Here is a 16,992-nt window from a genome sequence, read left to right on the forward strand (position 1 = left end):
ACTGACAGCACGTCAACCCCGGTATACCACATCGATCCAATTCACTCTATTCCTTGCCCTCCTTTCACCCTCCTGCATGTTCAGGCCCCGATCACACAAAATCTTTTTCACTCCATCTTTCCACCTCCAATTTGGACTCCCACTTCTCCTCGTTCCCTCCACCTCCGACACATATATCCTCTTGGTCAATCTTTCCTCACTCATTCTCTCCATGTGACCAATATATATGCGTATATGAGTGGATGGGCCAATCTTCCTCTGTATCCTAAAGCTACCTTGCTGATGTAGGAAACAGCGATCAAGCATAATAACAGAATTGATAATGATAATGATAATGAGGAAATTAGTTAGGATAAGTCTTCTATTGCAGTCAGGCAATCATCATGTTCGTAAGGATAGTCCAGAGTTGTGATACCTCTCTGATTGCCTCAGGCTCAGCTACCGTTCCAAAGGGATCACATCCACGAACAGAGTATCTCAATATCTTTCTCTATACCCTTTTTCCATCATTACTAACTTGAAGGTGAGGTAACATATTACAAGGATTGAATATCCTGGTACGAATTATTGTTATTATTGCATAATCCCAGGAGCCCTTTTTTAGGGGTCCTGTGGCATCATGGATGCACTTGCATGTAGGAGCAGGTAAATAATGGACTCCTTTTGAGTGTGAAGGTCTTCGCTGAGACTACTCCTTTCTGCTTTCTAACCATTTGCAGGGGGAAACCAGGATTGCTACCAATGCAAAGGAACTCATTATCTGATTGAATATAAGCAGGTCCTTGTTGAAACATTTGATGATAGTGTGAAATATATTTTTCATGCAATGTTTGTAAATTATGATACATGTTGGGTTTTATGCGAGTGATCATGATTCTCTTAGTTCATTTTTTCCCCCACCAGTAAACATAAAACAAAAGGAGTATGTAAGCTAGAGACCATGAATATTTAACTTGAGCATTACTCGATAACAGTTTTATTACTGTAAGTGTTTAGCTGGTCTCTCTCTGTACTTAATTGCCTTGCCCTCACTTTTGTGAGGTAGCTTATAGGAAAAAATACATATAATGTATACGAGAATCAGAACCTGCTATCCAAAGCATGTTATTACAGACTTCTTCATGATTTACCTTGAGTGCTTAACATTTCCTGGTTCAGCCCACTGATAGCATATCATTCTATATGCCACATCATTCCATTGCATACCTCTCTCCTACATGAATGTTCATGCCACAATACCTCAAACCCTTCTTCAGTCCATTGCTCCATCTCCCTAGTCTATCCATCCTCCTAGCTTCCTCTGCTTCTGACACAGATCCTCTTGCTTAGTACCTCTTTTGTTGTCGTTCTGTGTTCAAACCATTTCAGCGCACTCTGCTTGGTCCAATCATTTAGACAGCTCATACTGCCACACCTTTTTATGATGTCGTCATTAATCATCTGATAAATCCACGTCATGATAAGATATATGTGTTGAATCAGAACGATACAGTATACAGGGATTGATGTGCTATACATAGCCTGAACTAGGGCATATGAAGCATTAGGGGTAAATTATGGAAATGTCTGTGGGGCCTGGTTGTGGATAGGGAGCATTGCAGATAACAGGTAGAGAATGGAAGTAAATGGATGCAGCCTCTTATTTGTTCTTAATGCTGTCTTGCTAATCCAAAAAATGATGATCATGTTTCATATATATATTTTTTGATACAAATTCGCCATTTCCCACAGTATCGAGGTAGTATTAAGAACAGAGGACTGAGCCTTAGAGGGAATATCCTCACTTGGCCCCCTTCTCTGTTCCTTCTTGTGGAAAATTATAAAAAAGAAGGGAGGGGAGGATTTCCAGCCACCTGCTCTCTCCATTTTAGTTGCCTTTTATGACATGCAAGGAATACATGGGAAGTAAATTGGGAGATAAGTTTGAATGGAGAAAAACTGGAGGAAGTGAAGTGTTTTAGATATCTGAGAGTGGATTTAGCAGCAGATGGAACCATGGAAGCAAAAGTGAGTCACAGGGTGGGACAGGGGGCGAAGCTTCTGGGAGCGTTAAGGAATGTGTGGAAGGCAAGAACGTTATCTCAGAGAGCAAAAATGGGTATGTTTGAAGGAATAGTGGATCCAAGAAATTATATGATTGTGAAGATGGGCTGTAGATAGGGTTGTGTGAAGGAGGATGGATATGTTGGAAATGAAATGTTTGAGGTAGCACAAGGAAACAGACGAAAGAATGGCCCAACCCACCCGCATACACATGTATATACATACACATCCACACACAAAACATATACATACCTATACACCTCAACGTATGCATATATATACTCACACAGACATATACATATATACACATGTACATAATTCATACTGTCTGCCCTTACTCATTCCCGTCACCACCCCACCACACATGATATAACAACCCCCTACCCCCGCATGTGTGCGAGGTAGTGCTAGGAAAAGACAACAAAGGCCACATTTGCTCACACTCAGTCTCTAGCTGTCATGTATAATGCACCGAAACCACAGCTCCTTTTCCACATCCAGGCCCCACAAAACTTTCCATGGTTTACCCCAGATGCTTCTCATGCCCTGGTTCAATCCATTGACAGCACATCGACCCCAGTATACCACATCGTCCCAATTCACTCTATTCCCTGCACGCCTTTCACCCTCCTGCATGTTCAGGCCCCGATCACTCAAAATCTTTTTCACTCCATCTTTCCACCTCCAATTTGGTCTCCCACTTCTCCTTGTTCCCTCCACCTCTGACACATATATCCTCTTTGTCCATCTTTCCTTACTCAGTCTCTCCATGTGACCAGACCATTTCAAAACATCCTCTTCTGCTTTCTCAACCACACTCTTTTTATTTCCACACATCTCTCTTACCCTTTCATTACTTACTCGATCAAACCACCTCACACCACATATTGTCCTCAAACATCTCATTTTCAGCACATCCACCCTCCTCCGCACAACTCTATCTATAGCCCACGCCTCGCAACCATATAACAATGTTGGAACCACTATTCCTTCAAACATACCCATTTTTGCTTTCCAAGATAACGTTCTCGACTTCCACACATTTTTCAATGCTCCCAGAACTTTCACCCCCTCCCCCACCCTATGATTTACTTCTGCTTCCATGGTTCCATCCGCTGGCAAATCCACTCCCAGATATCTAAAACACCTCACTTCCTCCAGTTATTCTCCATTCAAACTTACCTCCCAATTGACTTGTCACTCAACCCTACTGTACCTAATAACCTTGCTCTTATTCACATTTACTCTCAGCTCTCTTCTTTTACACACTTTACCAAACTCAGTCACCAGCTTCTGCAGTTTCTCGCCTGAATCAGCCACCAGCGCTGTATCATCAGTGAACAACAACTGACTCACCTCCCAAGCTCTCTCATCCACAACAGACTGCATACTTGCCCTTCTTTCCAAAACTCTTGCATTCACCTCCCTAACAACCCCATCCATAAACAAATTAAACAACCATAGAGACATCATGCACCCCTGCCGGAAACCAATATTCACTGAGAACCAATCACTTTCCTCTCTTCCTACACGTACACATGCCTTACATCCTTGATAAAAACTTTTCATTGCTTCTAACAACTTACCTCCCACACCATATATTCATAATAACTTCCACAGAGCATCTCTATCAACTCTATCATATGCCTTCTCCAGATCCATAAATGCTACATACAAATCCATTTGCTTTTCTAAGTATTTCTCACATACATTCTTCAAAGCAAACACCTGATCCACACATCCTCTATCGCTTCTGAAACCACACTGCTCTTCCCCAATCTGATGCTCTGTACATGCCTTCACCCTCTCAATCAATACCCTCCCATATAGTTTCCCAGGAATACTCAACAAACTTATACCTCTGTAATTTGAGCACTCACTCTTATCCCCTTTGCCTTTGTAAAATGGCAATATGCAAGCATTCCTCCAGCCCTCAGGCACCTCACCATGAGTCATACAATAAATAACCTTACCAACCAGTTAACAATACAGTCACCCCCTTTTTTAATAAATTCCACTGCAATACCATCCAAACCTGCTGCCTTGCCGGCTTTCATCTTCCGCAAAACTTTTACTACTTCTTCTCTGTTTACCAAATCATTCTCCTTAACCCTTTCACTTTGCACACCACCTCGACCAAAACACCCTATATCTGCCACTCTATCATCAAACACATTCAACGAACCTTCAAAATACTCACTCCATCTCCTTCTCACATCACCATTACTTGTTATCACCTCCCCATATTTGTATAATACAGCACTTGTGGCTGATTTAGGTGAAATACTGCAGAAATTAATGGCTGAGTTTGGTAACGTGTGTCAAAGAAGAAAGTTGAGAGTAAATGTGAATAAGAGCAAAGTTATAAGATTCAGTAGGGTTGAGGGACAGGTTAATTGGGAAGTGGGTTTGAATGGTGAAAAACTGGAGGAAGTGAAGTGTTTTAGATATCTGGGAGTGGATTTAGCAGTGAATGGAACCATGGAAGTAGAAGTGAGTCATATGGTGGGGAAGGGGTCAAAGGTTCTGGGTATGTTTGAAGGAATAGTGTTTCCAACAATGTTATATGGTTGTGAGGCATGGGCTATTGATAAGGTTGTGCAGAGGAGGGTGGATGTGTTGGAAATGAAATGTTTGAGGACATTATGTCTTGTAGTTTCATGATGTAGTGTGAGATGAATGTTAAAAAGTTTTAGCAGTATTGAATTTTACTTGGGAACAATGAGGACAAAGAAAATGAAGTAGACTGAAAAAATGATATTAATAGTGGAAATAACATATCAAATATAGCTCAAGTCCTAATCCAAGAAATGAAAATAATACAGAATGAATACAGAAAATGATAGACAGGTACCTTATATACCCATATGAATGACAAATTTTTTAGACAAACTTTTTATGCTAATGTTGGGGGTTGATGCTTTCATGAATAACATTTCTAAGAAGTTGAAATGCATGGCCAGTAAGATATCACCAAAAAGAATCAAACAGACATCCAGTTGATGTGAATGAAACAATAAAGAAAGGAAGAACAAAGAATTTCAATCATTAATGAACTTTATTCACAAAATACCACCACCATTTGTAGTTCTTTGGTTACAATAGTCTAGGCCTAAGCAATACTACAAAGACCTCACTATTCATCTTTCATGAAGTGAGACAAAACCACAATCAATATCAAATACAGTGAGAGATATTTGTTAATCTTGTTTACAGATTCAGAAAGTAAACATGGAAAGTTCCATATTCAGTTTTAAAATATTGTAGTTTTGTCTCTTGAAATTGCCTGCCAATAGATGGCATTGGTGCCTGAGTGGAGGTACCATAGATGAGGGATTTGTATATAAAATGGCTTATGATGTGAGGGTGATGCATTGCAGATATACCTTATTAACAGTATCAACAGTGGCATTGAAACATTGCTTATTGGAGTTAATACTGGAGGATTATACTAAAGGAAAACAACAGGACAGTAACTGGGAAGGAAACACAGTTTACATCTGGGGGAAACAAAGTCTTTCTTAAGGGAAGAGTGCTCCTTGGTGGGTAAGAAAGGCGATGCACACTGTTCTGTAGATAGCAAGTGTATGTGGTTGATATGTGAGTTATGTAATGTAATGTATGAATGATGTGGTGAGTGAAGTGGATATGTTGACAAAACATAGCCTTCGCTTGTCAAAATCTTATCATTGATTTTACCATTATGTTATTGAAACATTGCTTGTTTGAGTTATTAATGGAGAACTGTCCTTCAAGGAAACAACATGCCCATACCCAGTGTTCTTTTGGGGGAAGCAGTATTCCATAGTGGGAAGCAAATGTGGCACACACTACTCTGCTTAAGTACAACTGATTTCAGCTTCAGTGCAATATGTATTTTATTTTTTGTTCTTGCATGAGTCACATTGTGATGAAAATTGGCATCCCATAAGTGTGTGAAGTGAAAATTTTGAGGTTATGGTGGATGACCTGGAACCATTAGGACCATCAGCAGATGACATAACATTTTGTTTACCAACCACACTCACCCACATGGTTAAGGATATTGTTGCATCTCCACCATAATACAGGTAAGATATGGTCACTGCATCATTAATGTTGTAAATACAGATAGGTATTTCATATATGATTGCTTTAAACAATGAGTTCTGATGATTGATACCTGCCACACCCCATGAAAAATCCTGGATATGGGCCCAAAACATACTGTATGCAAAGATTTCAACTGATATAACTTGCTTACAATTGTAAATGGTTTATTCTTGTGTCTAAGTTCTGTCATTTTATTAGTAGGCATCTTTCTCTCATTAAACTTTAGCATTTTTGGGCCTCTGAAAAACTGAGGTTGACATGTGACATACATGACAAATGAGGAACACTTTGGCCAAAAACCTTGGGTCAGCAGTAACTGCCTAATTGTGACATTCACATTTCTTTGGGACTCTGGGATATGCTACGTAAGGTTGTATTGTATTTTCTTGCTGACGCTGTAGATAATTATCATTTTATGCATTAGTTAAGAATGTACATACGAGAACTATACAGAGAAATTACCGTTTTTCAACTTCATTGTCATTTCCTGCATTAGCAAGGTAGAGTCAGGAACAGATGAAGAATGGTCACATCCGCTGGCATCCATTCTTTAGCTGTCCTGTGTAATGCACTGAAACCACAGCTTCTCCTCTACAACAAGGCCCCACGGATTTTTCCATGGTTCAAATATCCTGGTTTAGGCCATTGACCCTAGTGTGCCACATTGTTCCAAGTCAGTCTACCCTCTGCATGCCTCTCACCCTTGTGCATGATCAGGCCTTGGTTGTTTAAGATATTTTTCACTCTATCTTTCCCTCTCCGATTTGGTCTTCCCACTTTTCTTGTCCCCTCCAATTTTGACACATATATCCTCTTTCTAAACCTTTCCTCACTCATTCTCTCCATATGTCCAAACCATTTCAGCACACCCTCTTCAACTTTCTCAACTACACTCCTTATTATTACTCATCTCTCTTACCCTTTCGTTACATACTTAATCAAACCACTTCACACCATATATTTTCCTCAAACATCTCATTTCCAACACTTCCACCTTCATTTCCATATACCTTGCTTCTATATGATATTAATGGGACTACTATTCCTTCAAACATACCCATTTTATCCCTTCCAGATAATGTTCTCTGTTTCTACACATCCTTCAGTGCTCCCAAAACCTTTGCCATCTCACCCACCGTATGACTCACTTCCACTTTCTTGGATCCATTTGCTGCCATGCCCACTCCCAGATATCTAAAACACTTTATTTCTTCCAATTTTTCTTCATTCAGACTCACGCCCTAACTAACTTTTTCCTCAACCCTGCTAAACCTAATAACATTGCTTTTATTTGCATTTACTCCCAACTTCCTCCTTTCACGCACTCTTTCAAACTCAGTCACCAACTTCTGCAGTGTCTCACTCGAATCTGCCACTAGTACTGTATCATCAGTAAACAACAGCTGACTCATTTCCCAGGTTCTCTCACCCACCATGTAACTCACTTCCATTTCCTTGGATCCATTTTCTGCCATGTCCACTCCTAGATATCTAAAGCACTTTATTTCTTCCAATTTTTTTCCATTCAGACTCGCATCCTAACCTTTTCCTCAACCCTGCTAAACCTAATAACAGTGCTTTTATTTGCATTTATTCCCAACTTCCTCCCTTCACACACTCTTCCAAACTCAGTCATCAACTTCTGTAGTTTCTCACTAGAATCTGCCACTAGTGCTGTATCATCAGTAAACAGCAACTGACTCATTTCCCAGGTCCTCTCATCCCCAACAGACTATATACTTACCTCTCTCTGCAAGACTCTTGCATTTACCTCCCTCGCTACACCCCTGCTGCAGACCAGCCTTCACTTGGAACCATTCACTCTCCTCTCTTCCTACTCAGACACAGCCTTACACCCTTGATAAAAACTTTTCATTGCTTCTAGCAGCTTTCTTTTCCACACCATGCAATTTTAAGACCTTCCAAAAAGCATCTGTTGCTACCCTATCATATGCTTCCTCCATATCCATAAATGCCACATACAAATCCATCTGTTTCTTTGATTATTTCTCACACACATCTTTAGATCAAGCACATGATCTACACATCCTCTACCACTTCAGAAAGCATATTGCTTCTCCCCAGTTGATACTCTGTACATGCCTTCACCCTCTCATATAATACCCACTCATACAACTTACCAGGTATATGTAATAAACTTATACCTCTGTAGTTGGAACACTCATCTTTATTCCCCTTGCCTTTATGTAGTGGCACAATATATGCATTCCACCAATTCTCAAGCACCTCTCCATGATCTTTTTTTTTTTTTTTTTTTTTTTTTGCTTCGTCGCTGTCTCCTGCATTTGCGAGGTAGCGCAAGGAAACAGACGAAAGAAATGGCCCAACCCACCCCCATACACATGTATATACATACGTCCACACACGCAAATATACATACCTACACAGCTTTCCATGGTTTACCCCAGACGCTTCACATGCCCTGATTCAATCCACTGACAGCATGTCAACCCCGGTATACCACATCGATCCAATTCACTCTATTCCTTGCCCTCCTTTCACCCTCCTGCATGTTCAGGCCCCGATCACACAAAATCTTTTTCACTCCATCTTTCCACCTCCAATTTGGTCTCCCACTTCTCGTTCCCTCCACCTCCGACACATATATCCTCTTGGTCAATCTTTCCTCACTCATTCTCTCCATGTGCCCAAACCATTTCAAAACACCCTCTTCTGCTCTCTCAACCACGCTCTTTTTATTTCTGCACATCTCTCTTGCCCTTATGTTACTTGCTCGATCAAACCACCTCACACCACACATTGTCCTCAAACATCTCATTTCCAGCACATCCATCCTCCTACGCACAACTCTATCCATAGCCCATGCCTCGCAACCATACAACATTGTTGGAACCACTATTCCTTCAAACATAGCCATTTTTGCTTTCCGAGATAATGTTCTCGACTTCCACACATTCTTCAAGGCTCCCAGGATTTTCGCCCCCTCCCCCACCCTATGATCCACTTCCGCTTCCATGGTTCCATCCGCTGCCAGATCCACTCCCAGATATCTAAAACACTTTACTTCCTCCAGTTTTTCTCCATTCAAACTTACCTACCAATTGACTTGACCCTCAACCCTACTGTACCTAATTACCTTGCTCTTATTCACATTTACTCTTAACTTTCTTCTTTCACACACTTTACCAAACTCAGTCACCAGCTTCTGCAGTTTCTCACATGAATCAGCCACCAGCGCTGTATCATCAGCGAACAACAACTGACTCACTTCCCAAGCTCTCTCATCCCCAACAGACTTCATACTTGCCCCTCTTTCCAAAACTCTTGCATTCACCTCCCTAACAACCCCATCCATAAACAAATTAAACAACCATGGAGACATCACACACCCTTGCCGCAAACCTACATTCACTGAGAACCAATCACTTTCCTCTCTTCCTACACGTATACATGCCTTACATCCTCGATAAAAACTTTTCACTGCTTCTAACAACTTGCCTCCCACACCATATATTCTTAATACCTTCAAGAGAGCATCTCTAACAACTCTATCATATGCCTTCTCCAGATCCATAAATGCTACATACAAATCCATTTGCTTTTCTAAGTATTTCTCACATACATTCTTCAAAGCAAACACCTGATCCACACATCCTCTACCACTTCTGAAACCACACTGCTCTTCCCCAATCTGATGCTCTGTACATGCCTTCACCCTCTCAATCAATACCCTCCCATATAATTTACCAGGAATACTCAACAAACTTATACCTCTGTAATTTGAGCACTCACTCTTATCCCCTTTGCATTAAAAATCTTTACCAACCAATCAACAGCACAGTCACCCCCTTTCTTAATAAATTCAACTGCAATACATTCCACTCCAGCCACCTTGCCACATTTTATCTTACGTAAGACTTTCACCACCTCTTCTCTTACCACCAAACCACTCTCCATGAATATCATTTCACATACCACCCAACCCAAACACCCTAAATCTGCAACCCTCTCATTAAATACATTCAACATTTTTTCAAAATAGTAGCTCCAGATCCTTCTCACTTCATCATTACCTGTTACCACTTCCCCTTTTGTCCCCTTCGCCAATGTTCCTATTTGTTCTCTTGTATTTTGCAAATTATTAGTCTCCTTCCAAAACATCTTGGTTACCCTAAAGTTTACAAATACTCACTCACCCCAACTCTCATTTGCCCTTTATTCAACCCCTGCACCTTCCTCTTGACCTCCTCTGGCTTTGTTTTATACATTCCCCAATCATTCTTTCCTTGTAAATACCAACCAAATCCCCCTCTCTTCTTTTTCATTAACTACTTTACTTCTTCATTCCGTCATTCACTACCCTTTATAATCTGCCTATCTCCCACCTTACATATGCCACACAAATCTCTCACACATGCCAGTATTGCTTCCCTAAACACCTACTCTTTGCCATTCTAAACACAATGTCTCCTAGTATCTCTTAACATGTCTCTTTTCCAAGCTCACTTACTGTCACTACTCTCTACTTACCAATATTTTTTCCTCTTTTTTTGAAAACTTCTACAAATTTTCACCCTCACCTCCACAAGATAATGATTAGACATCCCACCAGCTGCCCCTCTCAGCACATTCCAAAAGTCTCTCATTGCATGCCATGCAATTGATATGTAATCCAATAATACCCGGTGACCATTTTTCTTACTCACATAATTACGTGTAACGTATAAATGAAATACAGTTTATATGCAATTCACTGAAAAAGGATATGAATGTTTTTGACTTAGATACAGTCATTCACTTCACCTACATGAATTGCAAAAGTTCTACTGCACCACCCAAATTTCCATTATTTTTCCTATTATGTAACCTTTTTTCATGTGTATACTGTAAGCCTGTTAAGCTACCCCTTTCCAAGGAGACACCAGAATACACATGGTTAAAACTATTAAAACTAAAGAAAGCATTTGAAAGTCTCATGCCCACAGTTTGTGAACCAGCTGCAAATCAACCATAAATGCAAAACAATGATGGTTGATGGGAAGGTGCATTATGCCCACTCCTTTCCTTCAAGTTATTTTGTGTCAACCAAAACCACATTCCTCAGGAATGAGTAACCTTAAACAAATTGAAAATAGAAATGTTGCTTAAGAAACACTGTCATACAGAGTATATCCTTGCCACCTCCTTATAGATCTGTTGGAGAGCTTCTCTCATAGTTCTTGCTGCATAAAAGTGAAAAAATGGATGGTGATATATGTGACAACAAAACCGTTGTTAATCAGAAAAAGAAATGATAAATTCAGACTGAAGTTAAAATCCTAATGGGAATAAATACTGACAACTAACACACAGGGCTGGCACAAGTAATCATGGTAACACAAAGTTTTTTAGTGACATTTAAACAGTGTCAGAGGTATCAGGGCTAATTGGAAACTTAATTTATAGGTTCTGTATGATCCTGTTTACCTCTGATTGGGGCCATGAAATAGATGGTAATAAATGCAATGCTTATGCAGTATATGACTATACACTTTGTTGAAGTGTATGATTGGTATTATATACCTATGTCCATACAATAAAATGTTGATGGACAGCAAACAGTTAATAGATGAATTATGTATTTCCATAGGTCAGGCATCAGAAGCTGAAGAACCAGCTCACAGAACTGTAAGAAACACAGGACAACAAAACACTTGCAAAGAAGTCAAGAACAAAATCAAATACAGACCTATTAAGCTGGGTACTATATCTGATGCAAATCCAGAACTAACCTGGTGTGTAACTTGTGTAACCAGTCACATGGGAGCAGGGTAAGATAGGCTCCTTTTTGTTTGGGGAGGCCCTTAACAACACTGAAGCTTTTTCGTCTGCTAGCATTGAAGCATTTTTAGTGATGGTGACTTCCTACCTGTGGTGTTACTGACTGTAGTCAGAGCTCAGGTATAGACCTGGGAATAATCTTAGATTAACATCAGTATTTGGAGACCACACATTGAATAAATCTAATTGGTAGATCAAGTAATGAATGAACTTTCAAGTAATGATGAGAACTTTCACTACAAAAGCTAGGAAACTTATGAAAATGCTCCATATACGTATGTAGAGCAAACTGTGTCACTTTTTTGTTGTATGGTCACCATCATGGTAAGCTGAAGTCATTGAATTAGAGAGAAGTCAGAAACATTTTCATGCAAATTTGAGAGAACAAAGCAGATGAACTATCATAAGTGGATAAAAAGATCTTAAAGTATGCTGTATGGAAAGAAGAGAAAGATACACAATGAATTATGCATGGTGAAGGGATTAGATGTAATATTCTGTGGATTAGAAATTCCACAATGAGGAATAAACAGGCTTGTAAAACAGCAAGAATCATTTGGAATATATGAGAACCTCAGCAAAAGAGGAGAGATTATGTAGTGCCTTGCAAAGTGGAATAAAAACCTATGAGGAGTAAGCACAAACTTATAAAGAAGGTTATATAAAAGTTCAAGAAAGGTCATATATTAACCCAAGATTGATGATTATGCAAAGTATGAGGTGGCAGAGAATAATATAGTCATTAAAAAGCAGTATATGAACATTGTACGAGTCCTTCCTTGCAACAAAAGCTTTCCCAAAGAACTTGTAGGTAGGTACTTTCTCTGATGCAGTTTGTTTGAATTTTTATCATGGCAGGGATTTAACTGAAAATTATGAAAAGAAAAAATTTGGGGAAAAGAACATAAAAACAGGTAAGAAAAGAATAGCTTAAAGAAAGTAAAGGGAATATCCTCATAACTTAGTACTAATGAGAAAGAAAGACAGACTAGCACTTCTGATTTAGAATCCCTCAAACTCAGGCTACCATATAGACATTTCCCTGGGGAGCTACTGTCTATATCCTTCTACTTGTGAGGTTAGCAAATGATGCTTAAGACAGAAAAGATTGGTCATAGTGCTGTCAAATGGTTGAGTGTTTATCATATGATTACTCAAGTTTATAAGTAGATTAATTTTTAAGAGTTCCATTAACATTCACTGGCCAACAGGCTTTGACTTGGATTGGCTGAGACCATTAGTTCATAGGTTTCACAAACACTAAGGTGCAATAGTCACCATCAAAATTTCATGTCTCTCTTTCTAATATCATTGCCCTCACTGAAATTTGAGGCTATGGTTTTGATAAAGTTATTGAGATCTCCATTTTGTGTGCTGGTCACTCCTATGATTTTAAGCTTCAGCATAATGTGACAGTATTCTGTTTTATGTCTGTATATGTTGGTACATCTTTTTCTCTGCATGTCTTTTTCAGTCTTGCTTTTCTTGATAGTAAAGAGTGAATGTATTGTAACACTAACAAGAATGTAAAGGAGATATGAAATTATTGAATTAAATTGTCCTTGTAACTATAAAAGATATGCAGCACACAAAACTTCAAGCAAATTCAACTTTGTTAGATGTAATGGAACTATTCCTATGTGTTTACTTTCAGGTAATATTTGATTTCACACATTGATAAGTATTAAGAGCTCATGAGTGGCATTGTTTTGGGGAGTGTTAGATGGTAGGAGTAGCATACTTCAATTCACTGAAAGAAAAGGGAATTATAAGAATTGGAAATTATACATATGGTCAAATTTGTTTTCTTAGAAGATCAAATATCATTTCTGTGTGTGAGCTCAGCTATAGTAGAAAAACAAGGGTTTGAAGAAAAAAGTTAGAAAAGTTCGTAGTTGAGAATAGCAGGAAACCAAATGAGGATTTGGAAAACAGAAAGAGAAATATAAGGCAAAATGATAAGCTATACTGAAAGAAGGTGAATGAAAGTAATTGGATCTGCAGGACAAGGATGAGAGGTGTTTTGACATAAGATTTTCATGTGCATTACAGATATATTTTGTATTTTAAGGAATGTTTGCTGATATGTTGTTTAAAGGTATTGAATTTTGGGGATTAGAGTGAGGGTGAGTATCGAACAGACAGGGACAGGATTGTGGTTAAAGATTCAACACGTAGTTTTTTATTGAGTATTGGAGAGAAGCTTATCTTAATCAAAAGTGAAGAGATGAAGGGAGTAAGATTTATGTAAAAACTACCTTAGAGTAAGTTCCAACAGCAGGATGATAATAATTGTGACTGTTAAAAGGATAACTGCATCCCTTTAAAGTCAGAAACAAAAATGATTGTGGAAGGAAAGAGGGTGTGTTGATCAGATTTTTGCAGTTATTTAGTTTGAGAGGAAAACTATAGAACTGAAGAAAAAGTATGTGCAGTAACTATGGATTTAGAAGAGATTAAAGTCAATAGAAAAGGGTATTTCTGGAAAATAACTAATATGTTTATGAGATTGAAAATTTGTCTGCCATTTGTCTTGATTCAAAAATTTGTCTGTGCCATTTGTATTGGAATTATTGTTTGTGTTTTGATAAATGGTGGTATGAGTGAGTGTTATGAAATACATTTTGGAGTGTGTCAAAGAGGGCTAGTGTCACCATGGCTATTTGATGTTTAGTTGAAGCTGTATATGAGATGAGATGGTTTCACCATGGCTCAGCCTTGGTTAAACCTTATGAGCGCTTTTGTACCTGTCACATGCTTGTGTAGGTGAATTACGAGACAAGTTGATTGGCATGGTAATTGACTCACATGAAGTGTGTAAGAGAAATAATGTGTGGATGAAAAATCAAGGTTTTGATTCTTCAGAAATATGGTCAGTCAGTATAGTTTTAATCTAACTTGAGGAGTTGGAAATTATAAAGGACTTTAGATAGTTCAGAGTGGTGATCAGTAACATCGGTTATTGGAAAGCAGAATGTAAGATTATTGATGTGGAGAAGTGAAGGTGTCTTTGGGACAAATAATTGAAAGAAGTTCGTGGAGTGTTTGCTTCCATTGTAAAAAAAAATTCTGTTCCTGTTCTTATGTATGGATATGAAATATCAGTTTTCTCAACTCTTGGCTAAACCTTATGAGCCTTATTCATGGGTACATCATTTTATCCCAACTTTGAGTGTATCCACCTGGATTCCACCCTCTTTGGCCACTGTAATACATGTGAGATCCAATAGCCATACAGCTTCCCATTGAGGCCTATGACATTATCAGCACATAGCTGCATGTGGCAGCTCCAGGCAATGAACCCATCACTCACCTGTTAATATTGCTGCTGTGAGGCACTACTGAATCTTACTCCTATTTTTCATCAGTTACCTGTGATTTCACTTTGTAACTTTTGCTTCTGGCCTTCTGAGATGTTTGATTTGTAACTCTATTTTTTATTGTGTATGGTGATACAACCTATGAATTCTAATGTTATTTTTTCAGGCATGATTACCAAGGTAAGTTAGTAAAGCATTCATGAGTTCATCATATGAGTCCAGTAAATTCTGCCCCTTTATTGAGGCTTTATCTCTATATTATTTTTCTTTAATGTTTCACTTTCATAGAGTCACTCTGCTTCTTGTACGTGCAGATTCAAGTTTTAGCTAATTGGTCTTTTGTAGTGTTTCACTATAGCTGCACCCATGGATCTTTGTCATAAATGAGAGGTCTGCTTATTTATTGATTTAATACTTTAAGAATGAGTTAATCAGTGTTGTGAATAGGGGGAATATACTGTCAGCAGCTGAACTTGGGCTTATGAAAAGGTGAAGGTAAACTACAGAGTAGTATGTGAGATTGGCTGTTGGTGGTACAATGTGGTCTTCGTTCATAAACCTGACAGTTAGAGAGTATTTGTATGCAAATGAGGCCATTTTTAATTTGTTCCCGATGTTACCTCAGTAAAATGGGACAGCCATTCATTTAGAGAAAATACACGTATAAGTTTTTATATATTTATAGAGTACAGGAAGGGAGTTCTGTGCTTTTGGAACTTTCAAATCTTGAACTGTCTCTGTTATCATACATTTTTTTTTACTTGGACATATTGCTTTCTCTCAGTGCTTCCATTTCTAGCTTATTAATTTTTTTGCTTGTTTTCTTGCTATGACTTCTGGGTTTTCATTTTTGTATCATTAAAAAACTGATCACTTTCATCATATTTGAATTAATGTAGAATCTTTGAGGTGGTGATCATGTTTCCTCTTATGTTTATTTGTTCCATGGATGACAGATCTTAAGCATTCATCTTTACCATGTAACTCGACTTTCTCATTTCAGGTACCATCTTTTTAACCCTTCTTTAGTCTTTGTCAGATCTTTTATGTCTTTAAGTTTGGAAGCCAAACTTAATATGTATATTGTAATTTATGTTATAATGAATGTGTAAATAGTTTATTGAAAATCTCCCTATCCAGACATCTAAATGCATTTCTAATAATAAGTAAGTAGATGGTTTTCCTCCTTGATAATCCTCATAGCATGATGGTATAGTGATATATTGGGTACATTGTCAACCCAAAGGTCCCTTTCAGACAGAATCATGTGGTTTGTTTCTGTCAGATTACAGTCATATTGAGGCTGTCTTTTGCTGTTTTTTGTCTTCATAACTTAACATTTGCTTTTACTGTACTTCATTAACTCTGTATTTGACCATCCCTGCAGCTTCTCCAAGTCTATATGTACATTCATGCAATCTTGGTCCTGACTTACTTTTGTCATAAATTGGAGCATAATCCATTAACATATTCAAGTAAGAATCCAGTCCTAGACCAATGATAGCAGTTGTCTAAGACTAAGCCCCATGGTGCACCACATGTTCCCCAAACCCACTTATTACATTTACTTTTGAGAGGGTAAAAGACCTGGCAAGTTAGGCATAATTTAGGGTAAAGCTCATGCAATGTTTGAAGAGGATGCCAATGGATCTTTTTCTTGTCCACATCTGGTGATATTAAGTGCTCTAGGGCATTTGGTATGTGTGTTTCTTTTGTGTTGATATTATTGGTGTAG

General features: G+C 38.5%; 1 protein-coding gene across 1 annotated transcript in view; it reads left to right on the top strand.

Moving 5' to 3' along the window:
• Nucleotides 1–16,992, top strand: part of LOC139766186 (voltage-dependent T-type calcium channel subunit alpha-1G-like) — a 1,124,919-nt gene that overhangs the window by 884,384 nt on the left and 223,543 nt on the right. The window contains exons 28-31 of the mRNA XM_071694457.1: nucleotides 11,747–11,927; nucleotides 12,796–12,851; nucleotides 14,704–14,809; nucleotides 15,424–15,437. Of these exons, the coding sequence (XP_071550558.1) occupies nucleotides 11,747–11,927; nucleotides 12,796–12,851; nucleotides 14,704–14,809; nucleotides 15,424–15,437 (357 nt within the window). The remainder of the gene's footprint in view (nucleotides 1–11,746; nucleotides 11,928–12,795; nucleotides 12,852–14,703; nucleotides 14,810–15,423; nucleotides 15,438–16,992) is intronic.

The sequence above is a fragment of the Panulirus ornatus genome, chromosome 57 (genome assembly GCF_036320965.1).
Source record: "Panulirus ornatus isolate Po-2019 chromosome 57, ASM3632096v1, whole genome shotgun sequence".
NCBI classification, from domain to species: domain Eukaryota; kingdom Metazoa; phylum Arthropoda; class Malacostraca; order Decapoda; family Palinuridae; genus Panulirus; species Panulirus ornatus.